We start from the raw sequence: 21857 nt of genomic DNA, 5'->3' as shown, positions 1-21857 counted from the left end.
CCCCCCCACCACTCCACCCCCACTCCCCCTCCCTCTCCCCCCCCCACCCCCCACCCCCCACCCCCCACCCCCACCCCACCCTCTCCCCCACTCTCCCCCCCCCCTCCTCCCCCCCCCCTCCCCCCTCCCCCGCTCGACCAACTAGCGTCTCGCGCTGCGCCCTGCCCCACAGCGCGCGCTCCTCTGCACCCGCTTCGCTCTCCTCGTGAAGGTCCCCGACTCGAACCGTCGTCCTGCGTGAGTGCTCTGGGGTGGAGAGACACTTTGAGAGAGGGGGGAGGGGGGCTAGGGGAGCGGTGGCGCAGCGGTTAGCGCACCGATTGCTGAGCTGACGAGAGAGACCCCCCCCCCCGGGATCGATTTCCATCGGCTCGCAGGGGACGGTAGGCGACGTTTCGGGTGCAGAGGCTACCTGGCGGCACGTGAGACCGTGTGTCACTGTGTGTGTGTGTCACTGTGTGTGTCTGTGTGTGTGTGTCACTGTGTGTGTCTGTGTGTGTGTGTCACTGTGTGTGTCTGTGTGTGTGTCACTGTGTGTGTCTGTGTGTGTGTGTCACTGTGTGTGTGTGTGTCACTGTGTGTCACTGTGTGTGTGTGTCACTGTGTGTGTGTGTCACTGTATGTGTGTCTGTGTGTCGCTGTGTGTGTGTGTCACTGTGTGTGTGTCTGTGTGTCACTGTGTGTGTGTCTCTGTGTGTGTGTGTGTCACTGTGTGTGTGTGTCTGTGTCACTGTGTGTGTGTGTCACTGTGTGTGTGTGTGTCACTGTGTGTGTCTGTGTGTCACTGTGTGTGTCTGTGTGTGTGTGTCACTGTGTGTGTGTCACTGTGTGTGTGTGTCACTGTGTGTGTGTGTGTGTCACTGTGTGTGTGTGTCACTGTGTGTGTGTGTGTCACTGTGTGTGTGTATGTGGGTGTCTATGTGTGTGTGTGAGTCACTGTGTGTGTGTCACTGTGTGTGTGTCACTGTGTGTGTGTGTCACTGTGTGTCTATGTGTGTATGTCACTGTGTGTGTGTCACTGTGTGTGTGTGTCACTGTGTGTGTGTCTGTGTGTGTGTGTCACTGTGTGTGTGTCTATGTGTGTGTGTGTGTCACTGTGTGTGTGTGTCACTGTGTGTGTATGTGTGTGTGTCTGTGTGTGTGTCACTGTGTGTGTGTCACTGTGTGTGTGTGTCACTGTGTGTCACTGTGTGTGTGTGTCACTGTGTGTGTGTCACTGTGTGTGTGTGTCACTGTGTGTCTATGTGTGTGTGTCACTGTGTGTGTGTGTCACTGTGTGTGTGTGTCACTGTGTGTCTATATGTCTGTGTGTGTGTCACTGTGTGTGTGTCTATGTGTGTCATTGTGTGTGTGTCCATGTGTGTGTGTCTGTGTGTGTTTCTGTGTGTGGTGTGTGTGTCTGTGTATGTGTCTGTGTGTGTGTGGTGTTGGTATTGTTGGTGGTGGTGTTGGTGGTGGTATTGGTGGTGTCGGTGGTGTTGTTGGTGGTGGTGGCGGTGGTGTTGGTGGTGGTGTTGGTGTTGATGGTGTTGTTGGTGGTTGTGTTGGTGGTGTTGGTGGTGGTGATGGTGTTGGTGGTGGTGTTGGTGGTGTTGGTGGTGGTGTTGGTGGTGGTGTTGTTGGTGGTGTTGTTGGTGGTTGTGTTGGTGGTGTTGGTGGTGGTGTTGTTGGTGATGTTGGCGGTGTTGGCGGCGGTGTTGGTGGTGTTGATGTTGTTGTTGGTGTTGTTGGTGGTGGATCTTTTGTACTTTTCAATCAACAATGCAACATTCGGACGGGACCGCTTCCCCGAGTCTCCTAGCCGCACGCGGCGACCCACGCGGAGCGAGGCGGCACCTTGTGGATGTGTGAGCAGCTCACGGAGTCACCTTGAACGATCTGGCCAACACAGTTACCATCATCACCATCATCACCACCATCATCATCGTCTTCATTATCACCATCATCATCACCATCAACACCATTTTCAACATCGTCTTCATCGTCTTCATCATCACCATCATCATCGTCTTCATCATCACCATCATCATCACCATCATCATCACCATCATCATCACCATCATCATCGTCTTCATCATCACCACCATCATCACCATCACCACCATCACCACCATCATTACCGTCTTCATCATCACCACCATCATCATCACCACCATCATCATAGTCTTAATCATCACCATCATCACCATCATCATCATCACCATCATCACCATCATCATCACCATCATCATCACCATCATCACCATCATCATCACCATCATCACCATCATCACCATCATCATCACCATCTTCATCACCATCATCACCATCATCATCGTCTTCATCATCACCATCACCATCATCACCATCATCACCATCACCACCTTCTTCATCATCACCATCATCACCACCATCATCATCACCATCACCATCGTCTTCATCATCACCACCATCATCGTCTTCATCATCACCATCACCACCATCATCATCACCATCATCACCATCATCACCGTCATCATCATCACCATCACCACCATCATCACCACCATCATCATCACCATCATCACCATCATCATCATCACCATCATCATCACCATCATCATCGTCATCATCACCATTATCATCACCATCATCATCGTCATCATCACCATCATCATCACCATCATCATCGTCTTCATCATCACCATCATCACCATCATCATCGTCTTCATCATCACCATCATCATCACCATCATCATCGTCTTCATCATCACCATCATCACCATCATCATCGTCTTCATCATCATCATCATCTGCAAGTGAGGTCGGCTGGGTCACGTGTCCCGCATGCCCAGCCATCACGTGGCTCAGCAAGCAGCTTCTGTTGGGCAGCACATAGAGAGAGGGGTGGTGGGTGAGTTAGTGGGTGGGTGAGTGGGTGAGTGAGTGGGTGAGTGGGTGGGTGAGTGGCACGGGCTTGAGAAGAGATGGAGCTGATGGGTGAGTGGGTCGGTGGGTGAGTCGGTGGGTGGGTGAGAGGGTGGGTGAGTGGGTGGGTGAGTGGGTGACACGGGCTAGAGAAGAGATGGAGCTGATGGGTGAGTCGGTGGGTGAGTGGGTGAGTGGGTGGGTGAGTGGGTGACACGGGCTCGAGAAGAGATGGAGCTGATGGGTGAGTGGGTGGGTGAGTGGGTGAGTGAGTGGGTGAGTGGGTGGGTGAGTGGGTGGCACGGGCTAGAGAAGAGATGGAGCTGATGGGTGAGTCGGTGGGTGAGTGGGTGAGTGGGTGGGTGAGTGGGTGGCACGGGCTAGAGAAGAGATGGAGCTGATGGGTGAGTCGGTGGGTGAGTGGGTGAGTGGGTGGGTGAGTGGGTGGCACGGGCTAGAGAAGAGATGGAGCTGATGGGTGAGTCGGTGGGTGAGTGGGTGAGTGGGTGGGTGAGTGGGTGGCACGGGCTAGAGAAGAGATGGAGCTGATGGGTGAGTCGGTGGGTGAGTGGGTGAGTGGGTGGGTGAGTGGGTGGCACGGGCTAGAGAAGAGATGGAGCTGATGGGTGAGTCGGTGGGTGAGTCGGTGAGTGGGTGGGTGAGTGGGTGGCACGGGCTAGATAAGAGATGGAGGAGGCTCGTGAAGGACGCTGCTGCTGCTACTGGGCAGTTGGAGGCAGTCGCCCTCCAGCAACAACGGAGGGCAGAGGAGCGACGCTCACAACATCGAGCGAAGCGCCGGGCAGATAAAACGCAGGGATTTGGCAGAGTAGGGGGTTACAGCTGGTGGTGCATCTACCGGTCATCTGAAGTCAGTCAACCCGTGGCACCTGCTGGGTCTGTCCCGTGACCTCCTCCTGCACCTAGCCTGGCACAGTAGGGGGTTACAGCTGGTGGTGCATCTACCGGTCATCTGAAGTCAGTCAACCCGTGGCACCTGCTGGGTCTGTCCCGTGACCTCCTCCTGCACCTAGCCTGGCACAGTAGGGGGTACAGCTGGTGGTGCATCTACCGGTCATCTCAGTCGGCCAACCCGTGGCACCTGCTGGGTCTGTCCCGTGACATCCTCCTGCACCTAGCCTGGCACGGCAGTCAACCCATGGCATTTGGTGTCCATCGCTTTGGGTGAGTGGGTGAGTGAGTTAAGCGAGTGGGCGTGTGAGTGGGCGAGTAAGTGGGTGGGTGGGTGAGTGGGTAAGTGGGTGTGTGAGTGAGTGTGTGAGTGGGTGGGTGGGTGAGTGGGTAGGTGAGTGGGTGGGTGAGTGAGTGTGTAAGTGGGTGGGTGGGTGGATGAGTGAGTGAGTGTGTGAGTGAGTGGGTGTGTGAGTGAGTGGGTGGGTGAGTGATTGGGTAAGTGGGTGGGTGGGTGGGTGAGTGGGTGGGTGGTTGAGGGGGTGAGTGGGTGGGTGAGTGGGTGAGTGGGTGAGTGTGTGTGTGAGTGGGTGTGTCTGTGAATGCAGTTGGTTCAAGGATTCAATCTGTCACGTCAAGTTGAGTCCGTGTTGTTTGTGTTTACACACGTGCCGCTTGACAGATACCCACAGACTCACGTAGAGACCCACAGACTCACACAGAGACCCACAGACTCACACAGAGACCCACAGACTCACACAGAGACCCACAGACTCACACAGAGACCCACAGACTCACACAGACACACACAGACTCTGTACACAGACATACAGACTCACACAGACACACACAGACTCTGTACACAGACACACACAGACTCTGTACACAGACACACACAGACACACACACAGACACACACAGACTCACACACAGACACACACACATACTTGGAGTCTGTCTACGTGAATCTCTATTCTCTCCATCCGCAGGCTTCAATGAACCATAGACTCACACACATAGACACACAGAGACACACAGACTCTGTACACAGACACACACAGACTCTGTACACAGACACACACATACTTGAAGTGTGTCTGCGTGAATCTCTATTCTCTCCATCCGCAGGCTTCAATGAACCATAGACTCACACACAGAGACACACAGAGACACACAGACTCTGTACACAGACACACACAGACTCTGTACACAGACACACACAGACTCTGTACACAGACACACACATACTTGAAGTGTGTCTGCGTGAATCTCTATTCTCTCCATCCGCAGGCTTCAATGAACCATAGACTCACACACAGACACACACAGACTCAGATACAGAGACACACAGACACACACAAACTCACACACAGACTCACACACAGATACACACAGACTCTGTACACAGACACACAGACACACACACAGACTCCGTACACAGAGACACACACAGACTTGGAGTCTCTGTCTACGTCAATCTCTATTCTCTCCATCCACAGGTTTCGATGAACCACAGACTCAGACACAGACACACACAGACACACACAGACTCTGTACACAGACACACAGACTCACACACAGACACACACACAGACTCACACACAGACTCCGTACACAGACACACACACACACAGACTCTGCACACAGACTCACACAGACTCACACACAGAGACACACACAGACTCACACACAGACTCCGTACACAGACACACACAGACACACACACACACACAGACTCTGCACACAGACTCACACAGACTCACACACAGAGACACACACATACACACACAGACTCACACACAGAGACACACACAGACTTGGAGTCTCTCTGCGTGAATCTCCACTTCTCCCCATCCGCAGGCTTCAATGAACCATCCCAAATATGCGCAGGGGACTGAATTCCTGTGTCGACTTGCTCCCAAGTTCACGTGGCTATGTTCATCATCAACATCATCATTATTTATTTATTATTATTGTTATTTTTGTTATTTATTTATATATTACCTTGCCAATAGTTCATGCTGCCAGAGGGACAAGGGAGTGCTGCTGCGGTGGTGGTGGTGGTGATGGTGGTTGTGGTGTTGGTGGTGTTGTTGGTTGTGGTGTTGATGGTGGTGTGGGTGGTGTTGTTGGTGGTGTTGTTGATGGTGGTGTTGGTGGTGATGGTGGTGGTTGTGGTGTTGGTGGTGATGGTGGTGTTGTTGATGGTGGTGGTGTGGGTGATGGTGGTGGTGGTGTTGGTGGTGATGGTAGTGGTGTTGGTGGTGATGGTGGTGTTGGTGGTGTTGGTGTTGGTGGTGATGGTGGTGGTGTTGGTGGTGGTGGTGTTGATGGTGGTGGTGTGGGTGATGGTGGTGGTGGTGTTGGTGGTGATGGTAGTGGTGTTGGTGGTGATGGTGGTGTTGGTGGTGTTGGTGTTGGTGGTGATGGTGGTGGTGTTGGTGGTGATGGTAGTGGTGTTGGTGGTGATGGTGGTGTTGGTGGTGTTGGTGTTGGTGGTGATGGTGGTGGTGTTGGTGGTGATGGTTGTGTTGTTGATGGTGGTGGTGTGGGTGATGGTGGTGGTGGTCTTGGTGGTGATGGTAGTGGTGTTGGTGGTGATGGTGGTGTTGGTGGTGTTGGTGTTGGTGGTGATGGTGGTGGTGTTGGTGGTGGTGTGGGTGGTGTTGATTGTGGTGGTGGTTGTGATGTTGTTGATGGTGGTGGTGGTGGTGTTGTTGGTGGTGGTGGTGGTGTGGGTGGTGATGGTAGTGGTGTTGGTGGTGATGATGGTGGTGGTGGTGTTGGTGGTGATAGTGGTGGTGTGGGTGGTGGTGGTGTGGATGGTGTTGTTGGTGGTGGTGTGGGTGGTGTTGTTGTTGGTGGTGGTGGTGGTGTGGGTGGTGTTGTTGTTGGTGGTGGTGTTGGTGGTGGTGGTGGTTGTGATGTTGTTGATGGTGGTGGTGGTGTTGGTGGTGATGGTGGTGGTGATAGTGTTGGTGTTGGTGGTGATGGTGGTGGTTGTGGTGTTGGTGGTGATGGTAGTGGTGTTGGTGGTGATGGTGGTGTTGGTGGTGATGGTGGTGGTGGTGTTGGTGGTGATGGTGTTGGTGATGATGGTGATGGTGGTGGTGTTGGTGGTGATGGTGGTGTTGGTGGTAATGGTGTTGGTGGTGATGGTGGTGGTGGTGGTGTTGGTGGTGATGGTGGTGGTGGTGGTGATGGTGGTGTTGGTGGTGATGGCGGTGGTGTTGGTGGTGATGGTGTTGGTGATGATGGTGATGGTGGTGGTGTTGGTGGTGATGGTGGTGATGGTGGTGGTGTTGGTGGTGATGGTGGTGTTGGTGGTAATGGTGTTGGTGGTGATGGTGGTGGTGGTGTTGGTGGTGATGGTGGTGGTGTGGGTGATGTTGTTGATGATGATGATGTGGGTGTTGTTGTTGATGGTGGTGGTGGTGGTGTGGGTGATGTTGTTGATGATGATGATGATGTGGGTGTTGTTGTTGATGGTGGTGGTGGTGGTGTGGGTGATGTTGTTGATGATGATGATGTGGGTGTTGTTGTTGATGGTGGTGGTGGTGGTGGTGTGGGTGTTGTTGTTGGTGTTGGTGGTGGTGGTGTTGATGATGTTGTTGATGATGGTGGTGGTGGTATTGGTGTTGTTGTTGATGATGGTGGTGGTGGTGTGGGTGTTGTTGTTGTTGATGATGGTGGTGTGGGTGTTGTTGTTGTTGATGATGGTGGTGGTGTGGGTGTTGTTGATGGTATTGTTGTTGTTCCATTCCGTTGGGGAGCGGTGGTGCAGCGGTTAGCGCACCAAGCCCCAGCGAGCTCGGTGTGGGCACGTGTCCCCCTCGTGTGTGTGTGGTGTGTGTGTGTGGTGTGTGTGTGTGGTGTGTGTGTGTGGTGTGTGTGTGTGGTGTGTGTGTGCGTGTGTGTGTGTGGTGTGTGTGGTGTGTGTGTGTGGTGTGTGTGTGTGGTGTGTGTGTGTGGTGTGTGTGTGTGGTGTGTGTGTGTGGTGTGTGTGTGCGTGTGTGTGTGTGGTGTGTGTGGTGTGTGTGTGTGGTGTGTGTGTGTGGGGTGTGTGTGTGGTGTGTGTGTGTGGTGTGTGTGTGTGGTGTGTGTGTGTGGTGTGTGTGGTGTGTGTAAGTGGGGTGTGTGTGTGTGGTGTGTGTGTGTGGTGTGTGTGGTGTGTGTGTGGTGTGTGTGTGTGTGTGTGGGGTGTGTGTGTGTGGTGTGTGTGGTGGGTGTGGTGTGTGTGTGTGGTGTGTGTGGTGTGTGTGTGTGGTGTGTGTGTGATGTGTGTGTGTGATGTGTGTGTGATGTGTGTGTGCAGTGTATGTGGTGTGTGTGTGCGCGGTGTGTGTGGTGTGTGTGGTGTGTGTGTGTGGTGTGTGTGTGTGGTGTGTGTGTGTGTTGGTGTGTGTGTGTGGTGTGTGTGCGGTGTGTGTGCGATGTGTGTGTGTGCGGTGTGTGTGTGTGGTGTGTGTGTGATGTGTGTGTGATGTGTGTGTGCGGTGTGTGTTTGCGGTAGTGTGTATGTGTGGTGTGTGTGGTGTGTGTGTGTGTGGTGTGTGTGTGTGCGTGGCGTCTGTGACCACTACAGCGGCTAAATGGGGGCTCTGGATGGGTGCGAGGGGCTGGTAACCCCTAAACTACAAACAAAAAATGTTATTAACAAGATTGTGCCGGAGGCCCCGGGGGGACAGGCGTCTATGCTGTCTCCTGGCCAAACCCCATTTGGCGGAGCCAGGAGATTGAATTTTCACCCTCGGGGCTCCTCCAGAAACAACAACAAAAAAGCCACTACGAATGGCCACATGGAATGTTCGAACGCTCACTGCGGAGGAGAGGCTGCCACTCCTCTGTCGGGAGCTGGACCGGTACCACCTGGATATCTGTGGTATTCAGGAGGTCCGGTGGACCGGCTCTGGCTCCTGCCACCATGAGGGGTGGACAGTCTTCTACTCGAGGCAGGAGACTGCCAAACAACAGGGAGTGGCTCTTCTTCTGAACAAAATAATGAAGGGGGCGTGGGAGCGTGGCAGTAAGGTGTGGGAAGCTGTAAGCCCCAGGCTACTTTGGGCTTGCCTTGCCATCAACCGGAGGCGAGGAGTGGTGGTCGTGGTTACTTATGTCCCGACCGAAGACGAACATCCGTGGAGGGATGCAGGCCAGGCTGATGAGTCAGATGCCTTCTATAAACTCCTGTCACAGGTGCTAGCTAAAGTGGCCCCTCGGGAAAGAGTCATCTTGTTGGGTGACTTTAATGCCCGAGTTGGTCATGATGCTGGCACCTGGTCTGGAGTGATTGGAAGGCATGGGCCAGATCAGCTCAAAAACAACGGTAGGAGGCTGCTAGATTGTTGTGCAGCCCATGGACTTGTAATTACCAACACGCTGTTCCAGCATCGGCGCATCCATACAACATCATGGATGCATGCCGGGTCTAAGCAAGAACATCTGCTGGACTACGTAGTGAAGGACCAGTGGATGCGGGCCCATGTCCTTGACACCAGGACCTACCGTGGAGCTGATCTACACTCTGATCGATGCCCGGGTGCGGTCAAAAGATGGCTCCCTATTGGTCAACCTGGTAATTGCGGCTCACTCAGAGAAGGAGTTGGAGACGCTGCTGCTGAAACTGGAGTGTGCCACTAAAAGGTGGGGCCTTACCATCAACCCCACTAAAACGAAGCACCTGCCTGGGTATTTTGTACCATCGGGCACTCCACCCCCACAACTCCCAATCGGTGATGGGGCAGTTGTGGAGAGAGTGGAGAGTTTCCCATACCTGGGCAGTGTGCTCATGACCGGCTCCGGTTTAACAGCAGAGGTCTCACTCCGAATCAGTCGAGCGGCATCATCTTTTCATCGGTTGTGTAACGCTGTGTGGAAGCTACCTGGTTTGTCACTCCGCACGAAGCTTCAGGTCTTCTCGGCCACGGTCATAACCTCCCTCTATTCTTGCAAAACGTGGACCCCGCTAGTGGAACATTGTCGCCAGTTAGAAACATTTAGGCTGGCCTGCCTACGATCCATCTTGGGTTGAACCAGACTGGATTGTGTGAAGAGCTCAAAAATCCTTGAAAGATCTGGACAAAGCCCCATCGGTGAGCTCCTATGGCAGGCAAGGCTGCGTTGGCTGGGTCATGTAGCCCGCATGCCCAGCCACCGCATGCCTAAATAACTTTTGTTCAGCCGGATCGAGGGGGCTAAACGGGCGTGGCACGGGCTGGAGAAGAGATGGAGTGATGTGGTACAGGAGGATGTGGAGCTAAGTGGACTTACCAATGACCGGTACCAGCGGTGTCAAGAACGGCCTCTGTAGAGGAGGCTCGTGAAGGACGCTACTGGGCAGTTGGAGGCAGTCGCCCTCCAACAACAACGGAGGGCGGAGGAGCGACGCTCACAACAACGAGCGTAGCGCCGGGTGGCTAAAGCACAGCAAGTTGGCACAGTAGGGGGCACAGGTGGTGCATCAGCCAGTCATCTCGGTCATCTCAGTCAGTCGACCCGTGGCACCTGGGTCTGCCCCGTGACCTCCTGCCAGCGGGCGTTCGACACTTCACGTGGCCTCAAGGTGCACTTGGCCTGGCACAAGCGTCGTGGTGATGTCACCACCAATTTGTGGCGAATGTCTATTTTTGTTCTGGTTGTGGCGTTGTGTGTGTACCTATATGTACGTTTGTGTGTCTGTTTGTTTGTAAGAATGTCCGTTGAACTTCCTTGTACAGTGTAGTGTATAGTGTAGTGTATAGTAGTGTACAGTGTAGTGTATAGTGTAGTGTATAGTAGTGTATAGTGTAGTGTATAGAGTAGTGTATAGTGTAGTGTATAGTGTAGTGTATAGTAGTGCATAGTATAGTGTATAGTAGTGTATAGTGTCGTTTATAGTAGTGTATAGTGTAATGTATAATGTAGTTTATAGTAGAGTAGTGTCTAGTGTAGTGTATAGTGTATAGTCATGTATAGTAGTGTATAGTGTATTATCGTCAACATCATCACTACCATCATTAACATCACCGTCACCATCACCTCTACCATCACCATCATCATCGCCACCATCACTGCCACTGCCACCATCATTAGCATCACCACCACCATCATTAACATGAACTGCATCTCGATTTGTCCTTTCGTTTCCAATCAGCTCTACGCAGTAGGCAGTGGTGTTGGTGGTGGTGGTTGAGGCCCCACCATGAGGTGGTGGCTGGTGGTGGTGGTGGCGGTGGTGGTGCCGCTGGGTCACGCCAGGACGTGGCGACACTTTCTGGCGGCCGAAGAGAGACCCTGGGACTTCGGGACGCGAGGGTGAGACGACGATGATGATGATGATGACGATGATGATGATGATGACGATGATGATGACGACGATCATGACGATGATGATGACGATGATGATGATGACGATGATGATGACGGTGATGATGATGACGATGATGATGATGATGACGACGATCATGACGATGATGATGACTATGATGATGACAACGATGATGATGGTGATGACGATGATGACGATGGTGATGACGATGATGACGATGATGTGATGACGATGATGATGACGATGATGATGATGACGATGATGACGATGACGATGATGACGATGATGATGATGATGATGACGATGATGTGATGACGATGATGACGATGATGATGACGATGATGATGATCACGACGACGACGATGATGACGATGATAATGACGATGATGATGACGACGATGATGATGATAATGATGACGACGATGATGACGATAATGATGACGCTGATGTTGACGATGATGACGATGATGACGACGATGATGACGATAATGACGACGATGATGACGACTTTGATGATGATGATGACGACGATGATGACGACAATGATGACGATGATGACGTTGATGTTGACGATGATGATGACGATGATGACGTTGATGTTAACGATGATGATGACGATGATGACGTTGATGTTGACGATGATGATGACGATGATGACGTTGATGTTGACGACAATGATGACGATGATGACGTTGATGTTAACGATGATGATGACGATGATGACGTTGATGTTGACGATGATGATGACGATGATGACGTTGATGTTGACGACAATGATGACGATGATGACGTTGATGTTGACGATGATGATGACGATGATGACGTTGATGTTAACGATGATGATGACGATGATGACGTTGATGTTGACGATGATGATGACGATGATGACGTTGATGTTAACGATGATGATGACGATGATGACGTTGATGTTGACGACAATGATGACGATGATGACGTTGATGTTAACGATGATGATGACGATGATGACGTTGATGTTGACGATGATGATGACGATGATGACGTTGATGTTGACGATGATGATGACGATGATGACGTTGATGTTGACGACGATGATGACGATGATGACGTTGATGTTAACGATGATGATGATGATGATGACGACGATGATGACGACAATGATGACGATGATGACGTTGATGTTAACGATGATGATGACGATGATGACGTTGATGTTAACGATGATGATGACGATGATGACGTTGATGTTGACGATGATGATGACGATGATGACGTTGATGTTGACGATGATGATGACGATGATGACGTTGATGTTGACGATGATGATGACGATGATGACGTTGATGTTGACGATGATGATGACGATGATGACGTTGATGTTGACGATGATGATGACGATGATGACGTTGATGTTGACGACAATGATGACGATGATGACGTTGATGTTGACGATGATGATGACGATGATGACGTTGATGTTGACGACGATGATGACGATGATGACGTTGATGTTGACGATGATGATGACGATGATGACGTTGATGTTGACGATGATGATGACGATGATGACGTTGATGTTAACGATGATGATGACGATGATGACGTTGATGTTGACGACAATGATGACGATGATGACGTTGATGTTGACGACAATGATGACGATGATGACGTTGATGTTGACGACAATGATGACGATGATGACGATGATGACGTTGATGTTGACAATGGTGTTGACGATGATAACAGAGTGAACCCGTGTGCTACGAGTGATCTCCCCCCCACCGCTCCACCACTACCCACGTGACCCCCACGTGTTCCCCATTTTGGTACTTTACCCACCCCCCCACTCGTTGTGATTGGCTCCACGCAGGGCACGCTGGGAGACCAAGGCCGTGTTCGTGGGGTACAAAGACGCGACTTTCCAAGACGATATCCCCACAGAGCCCTGGCAAGGTACATGGCGTGCCACGGAGGCTAGGAGATGTTAACTACGTCGCCTGGTCTACAGGAGGTCGTGGTTTCGATCCCAACCCAGATGCCCACAGTGGCTAGGAGATGTTGACTACCTCGCCTGGTACGCAGGAGGTCGTGGGTTCGATCACGACCTTGACACCCACAGTGGCTAGGAGATGTTGACTACCTCGCCTGGTACGCAGGAGGTCGTGGGTTCGATCACGACCTTGACACCCACAGTGGCTAGGAGATGTTGACTACCTCGCCTGGTACGCAGGAGGTTGTGGGTTCGACGCTGACCCTGACGATGCCTGTTGTATATGTGGAGTCTGCGTCTCTCTCTCTCATCATCATCACGGTGTCTAGGAGATGTTAACTACCTCGCCTGGTACCCAGGAGGTCGTGGGTTCGACGCCGACCCTCACGAATCCCGCTGCTGTATTTTCGGCCAACGTTCTCACCCTACCCATTAAACAAAAACCTCTATTGTGGATGACGTTGGTTGCGAAAGCCCACCACGTGTTCAACTTCTACTCCAACCACGATGGCTGGACACGTGGGGGCAGGGGGGGGGGGGGCTAGTGTCCCACTGACCCCCCCTCAACTCCCAACCCCCCCCACCCCTCCCCTCCAGGTCTCCTGGGCCCCGTGTTGAGGGCGGAGGTGGGTGACACCATTGAAGTGGTCTTCCTCAACAGGGCCAGCAAGCCCTACAGCATGCACGCTCACGGCGTCGCATACCGCAAGAGCTCCGAGGGTGAGTTCGACAAGGGGATGGGGGGCTGGGGGGGCGGGGAGGGTGTGAGTGGGGAGAGGGACCCCCCTTATAGGGATCTGCCTCTGTGGATGAGGATTGGGATCAGTTGGGGGGTCTCTCTCTGTCTCTTTGGGATCGGCAGTGAGATTAGAAGGTTATATGGCGCTGATTCTCTGGGTCTCTGTCTCTCTCGGATCAGTAGGAGTCTGTCTGGGATCAGTAGGAGTTTGTCTGGGATCAATAGGGGTCTCTCTGTCTCTTTGGGATCGGCAGTGGGATTGGAAGGTTATATGGCGCTGACTCTCTTACGATAAATCTTACGACGAAACTCACAATGAAGCTTACGACAAAACTTACGACGCAACTTACCACGCAACTTACGTCAAAACTTATAATGAAACTTGCGACAAAACTTACGACGCAACTTACGACAAAACTTACGACTAAACTTATAATGAAACTCACGACAAAACTTACCACGCAACTTACGACAAAACTTACAACGAAACTTACGATGAAACTTACAACGAAACTTACGATGAAACTTACGACTCAACTAACGACGTAACTTATGATCAAACTTAAGATTAAACTTCTGATGAAACTTCTGATGAAACTTACGACAAAAGTTACAATGAAACTTACGATGAAACTTACAACGAAACTTACGATGAAACTTACGACTCAACTAACGACGTAACTTATGATCAAACTTAAGATTAAACTTCTGATGAAACTTCTGATGAAACTTACGACAAAAGTTACAATGAAACTTACGACAAAACTAAGCAACACAGCTTACGACAAAACTTGCAACGCAACTCACGTCAAAACTTGCAACGCAACTTACAACGAAACTTACGATAAAACTTACGACAAAACTCACAACACAGCTTACGATGAAACTTACGACTCAACTAACGACGCAACTTACGACGAAACTTACAATGAAACTAACAACGCAACTTACGACAAAGCCTACCACGCAACTTACGACAAAGCCTACCACGCAACTTACGACGAAACTTATAATGAAACTTACGACGAAACTCACGACAAAGCCTACCACGCAACTTACGACAAAACTTACGACTCAACTAACGACAAAACTTACAACGAAACTCACGGCAAAACTTACGATGAAACTTATAATGAAACTTACGACTCAACTAACGACGCAACTTACCACGCAACTTACGACAAAACTTACGACGAAACTTATAATGAAACTTACGACTCAACTAACGACAAAACTTACCACGCAACTTACGACAAAACTTACGACGAAACTTACAACGAAACTTACGACTCAACTAACGACAAAACTTACGACGAAACTTATAATGAAACTAATGACAAAACTTACGACTCAACTAACGACAAAACTTACCACGCAACTTACGACAAAACTTACGACAAAACTTACGACTCAACTAACGACAAAACTTACAACGAAACTCATGGCAAAACTTACGATGAAACTTATAATGAAACTTACGACTCAACTAACGACACAACTTACCACGCAACTTACGACAAAACTTACGACGAAACTTATAATGAAACTTACGACAAACTCACGACAAAACTTACCACTCAACTAACGACGCAACTTACAACGAAACTTACAACAAAACTCACGGCAAAACTTACAACGCAACTTACGACTCAACTAACGACGCAACTTACAACGAAACTTACAACGAAACTCACGATGAAACGTACGCCAAAACTTACAATGAAACTTACGAGTCAACTAACGACGCAACTTACAACGAAACTTACAACGAAACTCACGATGAAACTTACGCCAAAACTTACAATGAAACTTACTACTCAACTAACGACGCAACTTACAACGAAACTTACAACGAAACTCACGGCAAAACTTACAACGCAACTTACGACAAAACTTACGACGAAACTTATGACGCAACTTACGCTAAAACTTACGACAAAACTTACGACAAAACTTATGACGCAACTTACGATGAAACTTACGACTCAACTAACGACGCAACTTATGATCAAACTTAAGATGAAACTTCTGATGAAACTTACAACGAAACTCACGACAAAACTTACGACAAAACTCACCGCAAAACTTACGACGAAACTCATGCTGCCCCCCCCCGCCGCGGCTCGACCTCCGCCAGGCGCCGCCTACGCGGACGGCACCTCCACCGAGCAGGACAAGGCGGACGACGCCGTGGCCCCCGGCCAGCGACACACGTACGTGTGGCGGGTGGCCGAGGGGCCCACAGATGTCGACCCCGAGTGCCTCACCTACGCCTACCACTCACACGTGGACACCGTCAAGGACTCGGGCTCGGGGCTCTACGGAGCGATCGTCGTCTGTAGGAATGGTACGTGTGTGTGTGTCTGTGTGTGTGTGCACGTGTGTGTGTGTACACGTGTGTGTGTGTACGTGTGTGTGTGTGTACACGTGTGTGTGTGTACGTGTGTGTGTGTGTACACGGGTGTGTGTGTGTACACGTGTGTGTGTACACGTGTGTGTGTGTGTGCACGTGTGTGTGTGTGTACACGTGTGTGTACACGTGTCTGTGTGTACACGTGTGTGTGTGTACACGTGTGTGTGTGTGCACGTGTGTGTATGCACGTGTGTGTGTACACGTGTGTGTGCGTACACGTGTGTGTGTACACGTGTGTGTGTGTACACGTGTGTGTGTGTGTGTACACGTGTGTGTACACGTGTCTGTGTGTACACGTGTGTGTGTGTACACGTGTGTGTGTGTGTACACGTGTGTGTGTGTCTGTGTGTGTGTGTACACGTGTGTGTGTGTACACGTGTGTGTGTGTGTACACGTGTCTGTGTGTGTACACGTGTGTGTGTGTACACGTGTGTGTGTGTGTGTGTACACGTGTGTGTACACGTGTCTGTGTGTACACGTGTGTGTGTGTACACGTGTGTGTGTGTCTGTGTGTGTGTGTGTACACGTGTGTGTGTGTACACGTGTGTGTGTGTGTGTACACGTGTCTGTGTGTGTGTACACGTGTGTGTGTGTGGCTCTCTGAGCGAGCCAGCGTCTCTCCGAGGGAGTCAACGTCTCTCTGGCTCTCAGACATAGACTCCACGTGGCTCTCTGGCTCTCAGAGCCGGTCTCTGGCTCTCTGAGAGAGTCTTGTGGCTCTCCGAGCCAGCCCATGGCTCTCTGGCTCTCTGAGCAAGCGAGCGTTTCTCCGAGGGAGTCTACGGCTCTCTGAGTAAGTCCATGACCCTCTGGCTCACTGAGCTAGTCTTTGGCTCACTGAGTGAAGCTATGGCTCTCTGGCGGTCTGAGCGAGTCTATGGCTCTCCGAGTGAAGCTATGGCTCTCTTGTTCTCTGATGATGTCTGTGTCTCTCTGGCTCTCTGAGTGAGTCTTTGGCTCGCTGGCTCTCAGAGCCGGTCTCTGGCTCTCTGAGAAAGTCTGCGGCTCTCCAAGCCAGCCCATGGCTCTCTGGCTCTCTGAGCGAGCCAGCGTCTCTCCAAGGGAGTCAACGACTCTCTGCCTCTGAAACACGTGGCTCTCTGGCTCTCTCAGAGTGAGTCTGCGACTCTCCGAGCCAGCCCATGGCTCTCTGGCTCTCTGAGCGAGCCAGCGTCTCTCCGAGTGAAGCTACGGCTCTCTGGCGGTCTGAGACAGTCTATGGCTCACTGAGTGAAGTCTATGTCTTTCTGGCTCTCTGAGTGAGTCTTTGGCTCGCTGGCTCTCAGAACCGGTCTATGGCTCTCTGAGCAAGTCTGCGGCTCTGCAAGCCAGCCCATGGCTCTCTGGCTCTCTGAGCGAGCCAGCGTCTCTCCGAGGGAGTCTAAGTCTCTCTGAGTAAGTCCATGACCCTCTGGCTCGCTGAGCCAGTCTCTGGCTCTCTGAGTGAAGCTATGGCTCTCTGAGCCAGTCTCTGGCTCTCCGAGTGAAGCTACGGCTCTCTGGCGGTCTGAGCCAGTCTATGGCTCACTGAGTGAAGTCTATGTCTTTCTGGCTCTCTGAGTGAGTCTTTGGCTCGCTGGCTCTCAGAACCGGTCTATGGCTCTCTGAGCAAGTCTGCGGCTCTGCAAGCCAGCCCATGGCTCTCTGGCTCTCCTCCAAACTCGGCACCCCCCCCCCCAGGCTCGCTGGATGCGCACGGCCGTCAGAAGCTTGCGGAGCGATCCATCGTGCTGGCGTTCGCCTCCGACTCGCAGGCTCACAGCTGGTACAGCGCCCGCAGCGAGCTCACCTACACCATCAACGGCTTCGAGCGGGGACACATACCAGGTGCGGCAGAGACACGCGGAGACTCACAGAGACTCATAGAGACTCATATAGATTCATAGAGACTCACAGAGACTCATAGAGATACGTAGAGATTCATAGAGACACACAGAGACTCACAGAGACTCATAGAGATTCATAGAGACGCACAGAGACTCGTAGAGATACGTAGAGACTCATAGAGACACACAGAGACTCATAGAGATTCATAGAGACACACAGAGACTCATAGAGATACGTAGAGATTCATAGAGACTCACCTACACTGTCAACGGCTTCGAGTGGGGACAGATTCCAGGTGCGGCAGAGACACACAGAGACACACAGAGACTCATAGAGACTCATAGAGACTCATATAGATTCATAGAGACACACGGAGACTCATAGAGATACGTAGAGACTCATAGAGACACACAGAGACTTATAGAGATTCACAGAGACTCATAGAGACACACAGAGACTCATAGAGATTCACAGAGACTCATAGAGATACACAGAGACTCATAGAGATCCACAGAGACTCATAGAGACACACAGACACTCATAGAGATTCACATAGACTCATAGAGATACGTATAGACTCACTGAGATTCATAGAGACACACAGAGACACACAGAGACTCATAGAGATACACAGAGACTCACTGAGATTCACAAAGACACACAGAAACTCACCTACACCGTCAACGGCATCGAGCGGGGACACATCCCAGGTGCGGCAGAGACACACAGAGACACACAGAGACTCACTGACATTCATAGAGACTCGTAGAGACACATAGAGACTCACGGAGTCCCATAGAGACTCGTAGAGACACACAGAGACTCACGGAGTCCCATAGAGACTCATAGAGACACACAGAGACTCACGGAGTCTCACAGAGGACTCGTAGAGACACGCAGAGACACACAGAGACTCACTGACATTCATAGAGACTCATAGAGACACACAGAGACTAAATTAGATTCATAGAGACTCGTAGAGACACACAGAGACTCACGGAGTCTCATTGAGACTCGTAGAGACACACAGAGACTCACGAGTCTCATAGAGAATCATAGAGACTCACTGATGATTCATAGAGACACACCAGAGGACTAAATACATTCATAGAGACTCGTAGAGACACCACAGAGACTCACGGAGTCTCATAGAGAATCATAGAGACACACAGAGACTCACGGAGTCTCATAGAGAATCATAGAGACTCACTGAGATCATAGAGACACACAGAGACTCAGCACCCGCCGACCCTGCAACGCAGAGTGACCTTTAACCCCCCTCACCTGCCCCCCCCTGCCCTCCCCACCAGCCCTCCACCCCGCCCTCCCCCCGCCCCCCCGCCCCCCCGCCCCCCGCCCCCAGGGCTGACTCTGTGCGACGAGGGGAAACACGACCCTCCACCTGCTGTGCCCCCCATCCGCCTCGGGGGTCATTCTCGGTGCACGTGGAGGGGGTTGGTGGGGGTCGAGGCCGGGGATGGCTCGCTCAGTGGTCACCCTCGACCCCGGAGAAGTCGACCACGCTGGAGGTGGCGCCAGAGTTCACCGGGGAAGGGGCGAGTGTTCAGCACGCTCACCGCTCACCTGCTCGGTGAGTGGGTGGGTGGGTGAAGTGGGTGGGTGGGTAAGTGGGTGAGTAGGTGGGTGAGTGAGTGGGTGGGTGGGTGGGTGTGTGAGTGGGCGGGTGAGTGGGTGGGTGGGTGGGTGAGTGGGTGGGTGGGTGGGTAAGTGGGTGGGTGGGTGAGTGAGTGAGTGGGTGGGTGGGTGGGGTGTGAGTGGGCGGGTGAGTGGGTGGGTGGGTGGGTGAGTGGGTGGGTGGGTGAGTGAGTGAGTGAGTGGGTGGGTGAGTGGGTGGGTGGGTGGGGTGGGTGGGTGGGTGGTGGGTGGGTGGGGTGGGTGGGTGGGTGGGTGAGTGAGTGAGTGGGGTGAGTGGAGTGGGTGAGTGGTGTGGGTGGGTGGGTGAGTGTGTGATTGGGTGTGTGAGTGGATGAGTGATTGGGTGAGTGTGTGGGTGGGTGGGTGGGTGAGTGTGTGGGTGGTGTGAGTGAGTGAGTGAGTGGGTGAGTGAGTGGGTGAGTGTGTGGGTGGGTGGGTGGGTGAGTGTGTGGGTGGGTGGGTGAGTGAGTGAGTGAGTGGGTGAGTGAGTGAGTGAGTGGGTGAGTGGGTGGTGGGGGGTGGGTGAGTGGGTGGGTGGGTGGGTGAGTGGGTGGGTGAGTGAGTGAGTGAGTGGGGTGGGTGGGTGGATGGGTGAGTGGGTGGGGTGAGTGAGTGGGTGGGCGAGTGAGTGATTGGGTGAGTTGGTGGGAGAGAGAGGGGGTTCGTGGGTGAGTGAGTGAGTGAGGTGAGTGAGTGAGTGAGTGGGGGTGCGTGGGTGGGTGGTGGGCGGCGAGCGAGTGAGTGAGTGAGTGGGTGATGAGTGAGTGGGTGGGTGAGGTGAGTGGTCGACATCGGGCTGGCTCGCTCTGTGGTCACCCTCGACCCCGGGGAGTCGACCACGCTGGAGGTGGCACCGGAGTTCACCGGCAGAGGGCGAGTGTTCAGCACGCTCACCGCTCACCTGCTCGGTGAGTGGGTGGGTGGGTGATTGAGTGAGTGGGTGAGTGGGTGGGTAGGTGAGTGAGTGGGTGGGTGGTGAGTGAGTGAGTGAGTGGGTGGGTGGGTGAGTGAGGGAGTGGGTGGGTGGGTGGGGTGAGTGAGTGAGTGGTGGTGGGGTGGGTGGGTGGGTGGGTGGGTGGATGGGTGAGTGCGTGGGTGTGTGTGAGTGGGTGGGTGGTGGGTGGGTGGGTGAGTGGTGGGCGAGTGAGGAGGAGTGAGTGAGTGGTGGGTGGGCCGAGTGAGTGAGTGAGTGGAGTGGAGTGAGTGAGGTGGTGGGTGGGGTGGTGGGGTGGGTGGGTGAGGTGAGTGAGTGGTGTGGTGAGTGGGTGGGCGAGTGAGTGTTTGGGTGAGTTGGTGGGCGAGTGAGTGATGTGGGTGGTGAGTGAGTGAGTGACGTGAGTGGGTGGGTTGGTGAGTGGGTGGGTGGGTGGGTGGGTGGGTGAGTGGGTGGGTGAGTGGGTGGGTGGGGTGAGATGAGGGAGTGAGTGGGTAGGTGAGGGGGTGGTGTGGGCGAGCGAGCGAGTGAGTGAGTGAGTGAGTGGGTGGTGAGGTGAGTGGTCGACGTGGGGCTGGCTCGCTCCGTGGTCACCCTCGACCCCGGAGAGTCGACCACGCTGGAGGTGGCGCCGGAGTTCACCGGAAGGGGCGAGTGTTCAGCACGCTCACCTGCTCGGTGAGTGGGTGGGTGGGTAAGTGGGTGGGTGGGTGGTGAGTGAGTGAGTGGGTGAGTGAGTGGGTGGGTGAGTTGGTGGGTTAGTGAGTGAAGGAAGTGAGTGGGCTGGGTGGGTGGGTGGGTGGGTGGGTGGGTGGTAGTGAGTGGTGGGCGTGAGTGGGTGGGTGGGTAAGTGGGTGGGTAAGTGGGTGGGTTGGTGAGTGAGGCTGAGTGAGTGGTGGGTGAGCTGAAGTGAGTGGTGTGGGTGGGGTTGAAGTGGTGTGAGTGAGTGGGTGGCGGGTGGGTGGGTGGGTGGGTGGGTGGGGTGAGTGAGTGGGTGAGTGGGTGGGTGGGTTGGTGAGTGGGTGGGTGGGTGGGTGGGTGGGTGTGTGGGTGGGTGGGTGAGTGAGTGGGTGGTGGGTGGGTGGGTGAGTGAGTGGGTGGTTGGGTGAGTAAGTGGGTGAGTGAGTGGATGGGTGGGTGGGTGAGTGGGTGGGTGGGTGGGTGGGTGGGTGGTGTGGGTGGGTGGGTGGTGGGTGGTGGGTGAGTGAGTGGGTG

The 21857-nt window shown here is 52.9% G+C and overlaps 2 protein-coding genes across 2 annotated transcripts in view; both read left to right on the top strand.

Moving 5' to 3' along the window:
- Positions 1-4936, top strand: part of LOC133362963 (coagulation factor X-like) — a 22564-nt gene extending 17628 nt beyond the window's left edge. Inside the window, exons 3-4 of the mRNA XM_061581940.1 lie at positions 173-237; positions 4927-4936. Coding sequence (XP_061437924.1) covers positions 173-237; positions 4927-4936 — 75 coding nt within the window. The remainder of the gene's footprint in view (positions 1-172; positions 238-4926) is intronic.
- Positions 4937-10091: 5155 nt separating this feature from the next.
- On the top strand, positions 10092-21324 carry LOC133362962 (venom prothrombin activator pseutarin-C non-catalytic subunit-like). Its single transcript, XM_061581939.1, has 8 exons — positions 10092-11091; positions 12954-13036; positions 13671-13793; positions 15950-16159; positions 17906-18052; positions 19416-19510; positions 20541-20616; positions 21251-21324. The coding sequence occupies exons 1-8, from the start codon at positions 10979-10981 to the stop codon at positions 21322-21324; spliced, it is 921 nt and encodes a 306-aa protein (XP_061437923.1). The 5' UTR covers positions 10092-10978.
- Positions 21325-21857: the final 533 nt, after the last annotated feature.

The sequence above is a fragment of the Lethenteron reissneri genome, unplaced genomic scaffold, assembly GCF_015708825.2.
Source record: "Lethenteron reissneri isolate LAM-NWPU_2019-01 unplaced genomic scaffold, ASM1570882v1 scaffold_1638, whole genome shotgun sequence".
Lineage (NCBI taxonomy): Eukaryota > Metazoa > Chordata > Hyperoartia > Petromyzontiformes > Petromyzontidae > Lethenteron > Lethenteron reissneri.
This window is presented reverse-complemented; position numbering and strand designations above follow the sequence as displayed.